General features: G+C 36.7%; 1 protein-coding gene across 2 annotated transcripts; it reads left to right on the plus strand.

The window, feature by feature from the left end:
• The first annotated feature begins 5,336 nt into the window (after nt 1-5,336).
• Nucleotides 5,337-10,657, plus strand: abhd14a (abhydrolase domain containing 14A). Of its 2 annotated transcripts, none has more exons than XM_039799106.1 (5): nt 5,337-5,698; nt 6,540-6,820; nt 7,166-7,281; nt 7,971-8,206; nt 9,711-10,657. In XM_039799106.1, exons 2-5 carry the CDS (start codon nt 6,558-6,560, stop codon nt 9,891-9,893), a joined length of 798 nt encoding a protein of 265 aa, XP_039655040.1. In that variant the 5' UTR covers nt 5,337-5,698; nt 6,540-6,557; the 3' UTR covers nt 9,894-10,657. The 2 variants fall into 2 exon arrangements, with proteins under 2 accessions (XP_039655040.1, XP_039655041.1); XM_039799107.1 differs by having other exon boundaries at nt 6,544-6,820.
• The last annotated feature ends 3,511 nt before the right edge of the window (nt 10,658-14,168 follow it).

Consider the following 14,168-nt stretch of genomic DNA (forward strand, 5'->3'; position numbering starts at 1 on the left):
TACTTCACAATATTATTACAAAACAAATAGATATGCAAATCCAGCATACAATCTTTCAGGTATTACAATAACTTACAGCAATATACAACAATACCTTTACATTACAATTCCATTCCCATGTTTCAGTCTATTCCTTTCTGTATTGGTCAAGTATTGATTCTATTTTTGAACTGAATGATATTATGGCTCTGTTTGATGTATTTGTTCAGTCCATTCCATAAGGTCGCCCCACAAACTGAAACGCACATGCTTTTAACCGCAGTTCGTACAAGAGGTTGTTTGAACATACGTTTTCCTCTTAGATGATATCCCCCATCTCTTTCATTTAACATTGCGCGTATGTTACATGGTCAATTATTTTCTTTAATTTAATTAAATTTTTATTTTCTTAACTTTGAACGTAAATTGTGCAGTTTTTAATGTAACAATGTCCATACATTTCAGCAAAATGTGAATTCAAAAGCAGATGATTAGTGTGCTCATAATACCCGGTGTGATTTATTATCCCTATTGCTCTTTTTTGCAATGTGCAAATATTTTGTAAGGTGCTTTTGTAGGTATTTCCCCAAACTTCCACACAATATAACATATATGGTAAAATAAGTGTGAAGTACAGAGTATGTAGTGTCAGAGATCTCCCAGTATGCTTTTTATCCCAGCACACAGACCTATCTAACAGGAATATTTTTGTCTGACGAGCTCCTGCACTGGCAGAGCTCCAACCTCATGACCGCCTCCTGGAACTAATGTCCATCCATCAATATTGCAACTGGTCATTAACTTGTAGCAAATGATGTCAAAAATCTGATCTGTTAAAGGCGGCTGTCATGATCCATGCTGACCCTGACCTCCAGATGAGGAGATGCTGTAGGGTTGGGCGAAATGGAGAAAATCAGATATCACGATATTCTTGACCAAATACCTCGATATTGATATTGCGGCGATATTCTAGGGTTGACTATTGGTGCCTTAACAAAAATATCTTCACAGTTAGATTTTAGATAAATAATCATCAGTAATGTGGACATAATGTCTAAGTGGGAAAAAGGCAAATAGAACAGCTAGAACAGTCTGGTAAGTTCAGAAAAGTACATCACTTTACTGCAATGCAGCCTCTAAAACCAGTAGAAGACAACACTTATGTCATATCACGATATTACCATATCCAAAATCTAAGACGATATTTAGTCTCATGTCACGATATCGGCAATACAACGATAATATCGATGTATTGCCCAGCCCTAAGATGCTGTATACCATCAATCTACATTGAATGGGACTATAGTGTAAGTAGAGGATAAAATGCATTATGAAAAAAAGACTGCTTAACCTAAAAGTTTTTTATATATATTCTGCAGTTCCATACTGCTGTCCACTTCAAACATTATAGTTTGTATCTTTTGGTCGATTAAGCTGTTAAATGTTAGCTTTATGAATGAAATGTAAATAGTTAATTATGCCAGATAGTGATAAATTATGAGAAATAGGATCTTAAATCTTTTTGGCTAATAGAAACAACATGGCTGAACCTGCCTGTTTCAGTTCCAAATGGTGCCTTACCTGGGCTATGAAGGGCTCTTTTTATGGTTGCCTTTGTTTACAAGTTGTGACTTTTGAGATTTTTACAGCAGTGTTTATCTCAGCCCTTTGCTGGGTGCAGTGGTACTGCTTTATACTAAAATGAACTCAAAATGCCAACCAGTTTTCATTTTAATTAAAAAGGAATATATATGTATGTATATATATATGTATGTATGTATGTATGTATGTATGTATGTATGTATGTATGTATGCTGATAAATAACAAGAAATGTTAGGACATGCCAAATATATGTTAATTCATCAATTACGTGTTACTCTAAGCACATGTCTTGTTTACAATTATTTGATATGTAAGGGATCCTTTTTGAACATGGTTGTGTTTATGTTAAAATAAAAAATAGCTAATGCTGTTATCAGATTTTCTTTAAATTGAGATATTGATATCAGCCTCAGAAATCCAGTAATGCTCTGGCTCTATAAATAATTATTTAGATTTTTTTTTTGTGTAGTTTGACTTGCTTTTACAGCAGCTTGTGTCAGGGTACCTCCCAGTGACATGGGTGCATAGCAACTACTGTACATACAACGTTATATTCATTTATTGCCAAGTATATATATATATATTTTATATATATTTTATATATATATATTTTGTCTGACGAGCTCCTGCACTGGCAGAGCTCCAACCTCATAACCGCCTCCTGGAACTAATGTCCATCCATCAATATTGCAACTGGTCATTAACTTGTAGCAAATGATGTCAAAAATCTGATCTGTTAAAGGCGGCTGTCATGATCCATGCTGACCCTGACCTCCAGATGAGGAGATGCTGTAGGGTTGGGCGAAATGGAGAAAATCAGATATCACGATATTCTTGACCAAATACCTCGATATTGATATTGCGGCGATATTCTAGGGTTGACTATTGGTGCCTTAACAAAAATATCTTCACAGTTAGATTTTAGATAAATAATCATCAGTAATGTGGACATAATGTCTAAGTGGGAAAAAGGCAAATAATAGAACAGCTAGAACAGTCTGGTAAGTTCAGAAAAGTACATCACTTTACTGCAATGCAGCCTCTAAAACCAGTAGAAGACAACACTTATGTCATATCACGATATTACCATATCCAAAATCTAAGACGATATTTAGTCTCATGGCACCGATATCGGCAATACAACGATAATCGATGGATGTATTGCCCAGCCCTAAGATGCTGTATACCATCAATCTACATGGGACTATAGTGTAAGTAGAGGATAAAATGCATTATGAAAAAAAGACTGCTTAACCTAAAAGTTTTTATATATATTCTGCAGTTCCATACTGCTGTCCACTTCAAACATTATAGTTTGTATCTTTTGGTCGATTAAGCTGTTAAATGTTAGCTTTATGAATGAAATGTAAATAGTTAATTATGCCAGATAGTGATAAATTATGAGAAATAGGATCTTAAATCTTTTTGGCTAATAGAAACAACATGGCTGAACCTGCCTGTTTCAGTTCCAAATGGTGCCTTACCTGGGCTATGAAGGGCTCTTTTTATGGTTGCCTTTGTTTACAAGTTGTGACTTTTGAGATTTTTACAGCAGTGTTTATCTCAGCCCTTTGCTGGGCGCAGTGGTACTGCTTTATACTAAAATGAACTCAAAATGCCAACCAGTTTTCATTTTAATTAACAAGGAATATATATGTATGTATATATATATATATGTATGTATGTATGTATGTATGTATGTATGTATGTATGCTGATAAATAACAAGAAATGTTAGGACATGCCAAATATATGTTAATTCATCAATTACGTGTTACTCTAAGCACATGTCTTGTTTACAATTATTTGATATGTAAGGGATCCTTTTTGAACATGGTTGTGTTTATGTTAAAATAAAAAATAGCTAATGCTGTTATCAGATTTTCTTTAAATTGAGATATTGATATCAGCCTCAGAAATCCAGTAATGCTCTGGCTCTATAAATAATTATTTAGATTTTTTTTTTGTGTAGTTTGACTTGCTTGTACAGCAGCTTGTGTCAGGGTACCTCCCAGTGACATGGGTGCATAGCAACTACTGTACATACAACGTTATATTCGTTTATTGCCAAGTATATATATATTTGCTATACTGAAGCTAGCTGAGCAGTTTCATATTTATACAATAGGTTCTGTATTTATTATCCATGGCACTGCTCAGAAAAGTATTTAATCCCCCAAAATGAGTTATGATACTAGTGCGCAGGTGGTGGTTTGTGCTGTTTTTAACAGACTAAATAGAATTCCAATAGAGCGTTTTATGTATGCTGCAAACCATTTTAAAATACTGCACTTTAACTACTTTTTTGTTGAGGTGGATCTGGCTTTATTTCATGTTGATACTTAAAAGAAGATAAATCCTGTTCTCTTTTTATCCCATTTAATGTGTTATCGCATTTAATGTGGGATATTTGTTTTACTGTGAATCTTATCAAAAAAAGAAATGCTTCTATGCTTGTTATACCTCCCTTGGCTTTCAACTTAGTTGCATTATAAGAATAATTTTAGGTTGTATTTGTCATTATCTTTAAACATTATGTTGTGTTGGAGCAAAGATCCCTTAACATATTAATCAGATTTAGAAAACCAGGTCTGACATAAGACTATAAACTAAAACACAGTTTATGGTATACAAAGGGAAGATGTCACACATGTACAGTATCATGCTAATTTTGCCCATAGTACTATAACTATTGACTCTTTATGTTTCAGTAGTCAGGTTAATAAGTATTTATTAAATGAGGGCATTTACTGCCAACCCTTTTCAAAGGCATACCATAATAATAATAATAATAATTATAATATTTTAGGCAGCCGTTGCCTTTCATTTATTGCACAACAGTATGAATATCAATGTGATACTGATCTGAACTATCTACTCTTATACCCACATTACAATGCAAGACAACCTAACTTAAATTCACACCATTATATGAATATCTTACTCAAGCAAGATTCCAGTCAGTCTTGAAAGGGGAAAAGCAGTTGGTGCCTGGAGGGTAAAATTAGGTTTTAGAAGCAGCTTTGTATTTGAAAACAATTCATATTCACATTTTTACATCAGATCATTTAATTGTTTAAATATTACTTTGAATGTATTTTTTTTTATGTTTTCATTATTTTCTGGGGACTATATGCTACTGTTATTCCATCGATTTAACAAAACATTTTTACTCTTTCTGGAAAATATATTTTAAAAATATCAAATATATTGACGACTTGAATTGATCTGTTTTCTTTACAACAAAAATAGAGAAAACCAGACATAAGCTATTCAAAGCTGATACCAAAGCAAGTAAATATTAAAGAAAGTTAAAAAACAAAGAATGTCATGATGCCTGAGGGTTTGAATGTGTATGTGAGACACCTTTCACAAATAGACAGTTTATTTGGCCTTGCAAATGCCAGGTCTAAAGTTAAAGGCTATTCAGATAGATACTAAAAGTGGCATGAAATACATAAAAGTTCTTTTTGGTTTGATGAATGGGATACTAAAATCCAAAGCAGGTTGATGATGTAGAGGATATATCCTTCACTACACATAAAAGCACAAATGTGTCTTTTAAATCAACAGAGAAGGAAAGAAAGTTTTTCGTGTAAGTTTTATCGTTAAAGCACACTAAGTCTGAAACTCCAACTTATTTTCACTGGATAACATACGCACAATTTTGAAAGAAACTATTTATCTTTGGCAGATGTATTTTCTGATAGTTTCAGCAGGAAAGTACGTATGGTGCTTAGTGTTGTTATGTGCAGCTCATAATGTGCTCCGACGAGGAACAGACGACTGAAACAGTTTATTCATCCAAATTCCTATGCATCTCTCGAGTGACAGTTTCTATTCAGTTTTTACCTGCTTATTGGTCGGTCACTTTCTATCGAAGGAACGTTGAATGTAAAGGTAGTTTCTTGTCAGTAAAACGATGTCTCGCTTGCGTTAAGCTATTTCTCCTCTCAGTTTGAAAAGCTAACGTTAGCTACCACCAGCATCGACCCGAAGCCTCTCTCTGCAACATTTCCCATCACTCGCAACCAGCAATGCAGAAGACATGACGATAAAGCAGACACCTTCATCCACCTGTCAGTGAACGTGTCCAACAATTACCTCCTCTGTGTTGGTATGTTTTTCTCTGGTGCTGCATCCTTAATGTCTGCTATAGCGTCCCACTGTAACGTTACGGAGATTTAGCTAGTTAAAGAGCGAAACATCGAGCTGATGTCTGTTTGCATATTTTAGCTAACTTCTTCCTCAGCTAACGTTTTTTTTGTTGCTCTTCAATACAACCTATTTTTCGCCCTTCATCCTGGAGGCTTAACGTTCACTTAACATAATAACATTTCTTGTGTTTTCTTCTTGCGCCACCTCTAGTTCAAACTGTTGAAACATATTAACCTGGTTAACATTGTTAGCTGGAATGATTGAAAGTCTATATTTGTAGATGGTGAGTGTGGAAATTTGAAGGATTCACCTTGTTTGCCAAGGACCAAACTGTCTAGTGACGCTTTTTTCCTTTTAGGCAAATATTTCTTTCTATATCTAAGCTTCAGACACATAATTCACCTCATCAAGGTAGAACTGCCCAGCAGTAAGGAAACAAAGTTTTATTTTTTAGTGTTTTCATAGTTTGTGCCATCATTCCTACGTGTTGTTCTAAATTGAACTCATCAGGTCAATTGCTGACGTCTAGAGATGTGGCAACATTAGTGAACACAATTGCTTGTGTTCTTGTTCCTCATATTGTAACAATGCAGATGACTATGTCGATAATAATGATGGTTAAAAACTATAAAAATACATTTAAAAAACAAAGATTGTGAAGAAAAAAAACATAGGTTGAACCACAATGGTCCTGATGGATGGCAATTTATATATCCAGTGTTAAACAATTAGAAATACCTGTATGATCAGGATCCATTTGATGGGCTATCTGACAATGTACTGTCTACCCCTTTTCCTAGATAGTTCATCTTGACGAAATGAATTTCTTGCGTAATCGTCTTGTTGTTCTGGGCCTGGTGTTGTTGGCAACGGTACTGCTGTACCTGCTGCTGCCATCCATTCGCCAGGGCAGCATGGAGCCGTCCCTAGAAGCTCAAAGAATGGGGCTGATGGCCACCCCTCCTCTACCGCTTCCAACCATCAATGTGTCTATTCGCACCGGACAGCTTCCTGGGGATCCTCCACTGTTCTTCAGAGAAGCTTTACCCATTGATGGAGCTGGACGTCAGATATTGCCAAGGTGAGTTGACAGGTGCAGTGACCTATTTAAAACATCTGAGCGTATAACATGCCTTGTAACCATAACCAGAGTAAACGAACCAGACAGCAAGGTTGAAATATTAAATGTTTTTAGGAAGTGCAATTCTGCATACAAACACAGGTACAGTAGTGATGCTAATGTAGAAAAGTACACACACCAAGGGTTGTCGTGATGTGCTGATCGCTGGAAGTAGACTTAAAAGTCTTGTGTTAGACACTTGTTTTCTTACTTTCAACAGTAGTGATGCTAACCTATAGCTCTAATATATGGTAATTGTCTGGCCTGTAATAAAATCCTGAGAAACAAAATTGTTTATCTGTGCAGGTTGCAAGTGGTCCTTCTGCATGGCCAGGCCTTCACGTCCAAAACCTGGGAAGAGCTTGGTACGATGGCCCTGCTGGCAACTAACGGATATCAGGCCTTAGCGATGGACCTTCCAGGTAGAACTTGAGTCTTGCACATAATCAGCACTCATGCTAGTGACTGTAATGATGATATCACCTAAAACTGGATTATACACAAATGTTTTATAAAATTATGTATTGTCTGATACACTAATGATCTAGATTACTTATAGAGAGCTCGATTTCTGGCTTGTGTTTCATGAGATAATAGTACACTCTTGTGGTCGAAAATAAGAAAATGTTTTTATCATTATCAGGATGTAGTCTTTTTTTTTTTTTCTTACATTGATCATAGATTAGGTCTTAACAGGGCACATAGTTATGCTAGTTTCCCATCGCTGAAATGAAAAAACTAACAAATTTAGTGTTCCTAAATTTGGCAATATATGAAAACTGACGTGTTGTCATTGTGTGAGGTGTATACATGTTTTAGTCTTTACAGAGTTTGCAATATTGAGACCTTTTCACTTGCTGGGTTGCAATATGTGCCTTGCTGTTGGTACACATGCATTTTGTTTACTTTAAATTAGTCCATGGAGCTGGGTGACCTCAGGCAACTCCCAGCAATCCATCAATCCAAACAGAGGTCTAATTAGTCAGAATCACTTGAAACACTGTGTGTACATGTTTAAAAGCAAACTTGTGTGACTGGATGTTGATCTGAGCATACTCATTTTGTAATTATGTTTACAATTATGTTTCACAAATTGTTCTTCTTTTTGGAGGGTATGGAAAATCACCGGACTCGGGGTCTTTGAAGACTGATCAGAATCGAGTGGACCTCCTTTCAAGGTTCATGGAGTCTTTGGGTGTCAGGGCAGCTGTGCTCTTAAGCCCCTCCATGAGTGGACATTACTCCATCCCCTTCCTCATGAAGAACAGCGCTCAGCTGCAAGGCTTCGTTTCCATAGCACCAGTCGGTACCCGGAGTTACACTCCACAGCAGTACCAAGATATTCAGGTGAGGGAGGTACAGATTGTGTGTATTCAAACAGAAACAACAGTAAACAAACAGTGGAGTTTAGTTAGGTAAACAAACTTCGCTGATGTTTCTCATGAGATTAGGGTTGACATTTAATTTTTGGGTGAACTGTGCTTTAAATGGGGAACACAACACTGAAGCCGCCTACACATGATCCGTGGCAAAACCGCTCTGCGCTGGCCGTTCCATTGTTTTCCTATGGGGAGAGCGGTGCCGCCCAACCAGGCGCAGCACTACCCTTGGGGTCGCGCATTCCTCGGTATTGTTGCCATGCGCTGCGCTCAAAGTTCAAATTATTTCAACTTTGGTGTCGTTGCCACTGACCTTTTCAAGGCGCAACCAATTCCATAACGTTCCTGTGCTGCGCTTTGCCTCTTTGCTCTGTGCTACCTCGCGGTTTTGCCGCGGCTCATGTGTAGGCGGCTTGATGCATGAGCACAATAACCCACTAGGGGGCCTTGTGTATGGAACATGTCTCTTTAAATACTCGCAAAGTACAGTGATGTAAATCAATGTAAATCTACCTGACCACAGGTTTGCAGTGTGTCTGTTTATTATTCTAAAGAAGCACAACTTTATTAAGGTTTGTGTCCCATACAAGCACAATAATTACTGCATGGATGAAGGTCTTACACCAAATTTGACACAGGCCCCTCCACAAGACAGTTTGTCATCATCCCAGTTGATGCAGTGCTTTAGTGGTGCAAGAAACCCATTGACACACCGGGATAGTCTGGGGGCTCCTAGGGGTCTGGGCCCTGGTACAGTTGTAAATTTTGTCCAGTCAGTAAACCAGCCGCTCAGTGAGACATAATCAATGCACGTTTTTCACAACTGTTAAGTATTGCTTACTCAGTGGTGAAGAACGAATAATTTTAGGGCTACAACTAACAATTATTTTCAGTATCAGTCTGCAATTTATTTTCTTTACATTGGTTGGTCTATAAAATGTCAGAAACACTTAAAATTTCCTAAAAAGTCGAAAGTGACATCTACACATTGCTTGTTTTGTCCAACTAACAAAGATATTCACTTTACTCAGGTAAAAAAAGAGAGTTCTATCAATACATCCCGGTGCAACCAAGGCAGGACAAAACAGTGTAAAGAGTCCTAGGACTCTGATGAAGATGTAACCTTACATCGAAACATTAGTCACTGTTGTGCACCTTAAAAAATAAAACTATAAAGTAAGAAGACATCTGTGTTGGACCGGCAATTTTTTGTTATTTTATATTTAGTTTACTATCTTAACATAAGACAGACCGAAAGCAACACCTTTGTTATGCAATACGTATACAAGAGCCACCAACAATTTAGCCAGTTATAGTAGATTTACCACCCACAGGTATGTGGGCATTGTGTATCTTTTCACAGCTGCGTGCTGTTATTGCTGTGAGTATGTGTGACTGTGAAAACAGGTTTTACTCTGTGTAGTCTCATTGTTTTCTCACTCCTATGTGCTTTTTTTTTTTTTTTTTTTTAGATTCCCACTCTAATTGTGTTTGGATCCCTCGACACAAATCTGGGTGCCCAGTCCCACAAGAACCTCATACAACTTCCACATCACTTTGTACTTAAGTTAGAAGGAGCTCGCCATGCCTGCTACATGGACAAACCCAGAGAATTTCACCAAGGGTTGATCGACTTCCTCAGCAAACTGAAGTGAGATCTGTGGCATAGGAAGAGGAAAAGAAAGATGTAAACAATAGAAAGAAGAGAAAATAGTCAGAAGAACACTAGTCCCCTCATCAATGGTTTAGTGTGGTGACAATTTTGCTAAAATGTTCTAAGATCTACATTATTCTCATGTTATCATAATCACCGCAAAGAACATTGGCATGAGAGTAGGTTTTTAATACATGGAACATGGCATGTAAAACATTGTAGTGACATTTACAATATGGTTCCATTATAAAAGTATTTATTTATACATTTTCAATAGTGTCACCCAAAAATACTAGTTCAGCTCAGCATGTTGTAAAATAGCTTCAGATTTGTAAAGTGGTGAGTTTTGTTTCATGTCTTTCTTTGCTTGTAAAAACATGGAATGTGTTTGCTTCACCGTTACCATTTGTGTAGGTGACATGTAGGTTGCTGTAAATATGCAAATGTAGCAGGTGCCTGTGTTGGAATAGCTTCTATTAGCTTCACATTTGACAAACAGATTTGTATATTAAGATCTGGTAACCATTCCAGTTTCCAAGAAAACATTTGCTCAACAAAAGCAAACAGAATTGATACACACTGTAATAAAATAAAATGTAGAATATGGACTATATGAAATAAAAATAAAAAGTAGCTCACATTTACAGTATGTAAATACTTATGATAAAGTTATATGTACTATATTTGCAATTAGTTTGGACAATCATGCAAAAAACTAACTTAGAATAAGAGATGTGCATAGCTTAAAATAAAAAATAAAAATTGTGTGTTTTGTATCTTTCAGTTGATAAAGTGCCATGTTTTGGGAGGTTATGTTGATGCATTTATATAACCAGTTTATACCACTGGCTTTTCCTTGGAGCGTTTTCTCACTTTGCAGCATTTTCGCTAAATGCTTTCATGTTTTGGTAGTTTTCTTATATTTGTTTGTGTTTTGTCTATTTGCTGCTTATGTTTTTCTAAAGTTACAGTGCATTGAACTCTCAGGACCACTGTATATTTTACTCTTTAGAAGGCAATTTATGAAGAAAATACCTATTTAGAAAGGAAACCAAGCACACAAAGGAGGGAAGGTAATGACAAAAAGCAACATTCAAGAACTTGTTGTTGCAGCGGGTGGCCAGCAGGGGGCGTAGTGTCGCGTTGGTGAATTGGCAATGGGTCTTCATGCTCCTCAAAGCAGCATGGCTAGCTACCATTAACAGTCTATGCTCGCTCCTGCACACTTGCAGGAAGGGACGCACAGTTTCAAGAATTGTATGATTAAAATTACAGAGAAATTACAACAACAAAAAGAAGCTAGTGTGCTTTTCTGTGTATTTAACTTGCCTGTTTGTTGCTCTAATCTAGTTGCTGAGAGGACAGTTTTCTGCTTACCTAAACTATCCTGTTACGAGCAGGTTGCAGGTTGCTAGGAGACTGTCTATGGGATAAGTCACAGCAGAGCACTTCGTCATCATAGGCCCGGATGAGCTTCTCACCCGAGCCTAAAGGTACGATGACAACCATACAGTTGCACAACATATATTCAGTAAAATTGAATTATACCACCCATTAGGAACACAAACTCTTTTCCTGTGGAAGAAAAATAAATTCGAGAATTTAGATGTCCTCTGAGCAGGGGTGTAGCACAAAATTCTGGGCCCTAGAAAGGCATTTTCTATGGGCCCCTCCCCACATCCACAGCTATTCATTCTAGCATATTTGGGTACTCAGTCCCCTTTTTCCCCCCAGTCTGACACTCCTGCCTTTGAGTAAGTAAGTCCACTACAAAACTGGATCATTTTAGAGGGAATTACCTTGTGTCTTTTTGCTATTATTTGCTATATGCAGTGAAGTGAGTGAGGGGAAAATAGACAAATGTCCTCACAAGACATTTTCTGGATATCTGTGTATGTTAATAAAAACTTAAAACAAACATACTAAAGATAAAATATGAAACCCAAACCTACAGTGTATTGGCCACAGAAGTATGAATATATGGTTACACAAAATACATGTATCTTTAGGCAGTGTATTTCAAGTGGATGCTGACAAAAATGCTGCTTTTTTTCATTCCGTTTTTTATAACATTTCAGTATTTGGTATCCATGGAAACCATTTGCCCTTCATTATTAAATATTAATAACACACACATACAACCAAATACACTCAAAGAAACCTGTCTGCTTTGATATCTTGAGTGTCTTGTTGGCTCCACTGTCTGGAGGCAATGTTTGCTCCATCGTGGGAGAAGCAGGAGTGGGAGGTAGGGTGGATCACCAGACACAACCGAGCCTCTACACTGCTTTAATGGATCACTCATCACATCATCAATGTGATATTTCAGTTTTTAATAAGTTCCTGTTTTCTCTTTGTCATTATGGGGTATTGAGTGTAGTTTGATGTGGGAAAAATAATGTAATTGATTTTAGCAAAAGGCTGCAACATAACAAAATGTGAAAAAGTGAAGTGGTTTGATGAATCCTGCAGCCAGGATCCAAAATCTTGTGGAAAGCCTTGAGGCTGTTATGGAGGTATATGGCTGTAATGTTTGGGTATCCACGTACTTTTGGTCATGTAGTAGGCCTATATTTCACTAAAGATTATTGAACCTCCATGTCTGCGGTGTTTGGTGTTTTAAGCCCCCAACGTCTACTAGGTACTAGGATTAGGCAATAGTTAGGGTTAGGGGGGTTAGGGTTGGGGTTAGGGTTAGGTGCCTTGAAGTTGACGGTCGCAGCGCCTTGAAGTTGACTTTGGGGGCTTAAAACACCATCGAGCCATGTCTACACTGTTAATTTGCAGTGCAAACAGGATCCTGCATGGTTGGAGTGTTGTGCAAAGATGGCATTGAAAGGAGCTGTCCGCTGTGCTAACTTGAGCAATAGCAGGACATACCTGATGGACCAGATGATCAGGGATGGTGTGCTGACTGTGGATGAGGAGGAGAGGATTAGGACCCAGGTCGGCCTCTGGTAAAGTGGGTAATTATTCATAATTTGTAACCAATGTTTTTTTTTAAATGTTGCTGTTTTTCGTTCTGGCTTCCTTCGGTTTTGTGTTGGTTTTACCCTTATTCGAAACTGATTCACACTTTTGCCACCAAATATTTTCAAAATAAAGTGTTTGCCCAAGAATTGATTGGTTGTAAAATATTTTTTTTGTTTACCCACCGTCATTTAAATGATCTATTTTAACTAATCTTGTCCTCCATTCCTCCTCGTTTCTCTCTCTCTCTCTTTATATATATATATATATATATATATATATAAAAAAAAAAAAAAAATATATATAAAAAAAATTTTTTTTTCTTAAAAAAAAAAAAAAAAAAAAAAAAAAAAAAATTTTTTTTTTTTTTGATTTTTTCTTTTTTTTTTTTTTTTTTTTTTTTTTAAAACAAAAAAAAAAAAAAAAAACCAAACAAAAAAAAAAAAAAAAAACAAAAAAAAAAAAAAAAAATTTATTAAAAAAAAAAAAAAAAAAAAAAAAAAAATTTTTTTTTTTTTTTTTTTTTTTAATTTTTTTTATATATAAAAAAAAAAAAAAAAAAAAATAAAAAAAAAAAAAAAAAATAAACTAAGAATGCTTTCAAAAATATAATGTTTTTTTTTTTTATCAATTTACAAAATGCAAAGTGAGCGACCAAAAAAACATCTAAATCACATCAATCATTTGGTGTTACTACCCTTTGCCTTCAAACCAGCATCAATTGTTATAGGTACATTTGCAAAAAGTCAGGGAACGTTGAGAATCGTAGACACAGTGGTCGGCCAAGGAAACTTGAAAAACACATCAAGCTTATTGCCCTTCGAAATCGGAAGATGTCCAGCAGTGCCATCAGCTCAGAACTGGCAGAAACCAGTGGGACCCAGGTACACCCATCTACTGTCTGGAGAAGTCTGGCCAGAAGTGGTCTTCATGGAAGAGTTGCAGCCAAAAAGCCATTCCTCCGACACCGAACTGGGGCGCAGAAAAATGGCAGCCGGTTCTCTGGACTGATGAGTCAAAATTTTAAATATTTTGCTGTAGCAGAAGGCAGGTTGTTCGCCGAAGGGCTGGAGAGTGGTACAATAATGAGTGTCTGCAGGCAAAAGTAAAGCATGGTGGAGGTTGCAAGTTTGGGGCTGCATTTCTGCAAATGGAGTTAGAGATTTGGTCAGGATTAATGGTGTCCAATGCTGAGAAATACAGGCAGATACTTATCCATCATGCAGTACCATCACAGAGGCGTATGATTGGCCCCAAATTTATTCTGCAGCAGGACAACGACCCCAAATATACAGCCAAGGTCATT

This window comes from Perca fluviatilis, chromosome 4 (genome assembly GCF_010015445.1).
Source record: "Perca fluviatilis chromosome 4, GENO_Pfluv_1.0, whole genome shotgun sequence".
Classification (NCBI taxonomy): domain Eukaryota; kingdom Metazoa; phylum Chordata; class Actinopteri; order Perciformes; family Percidae; genus Perca; species Perca fluviatilis.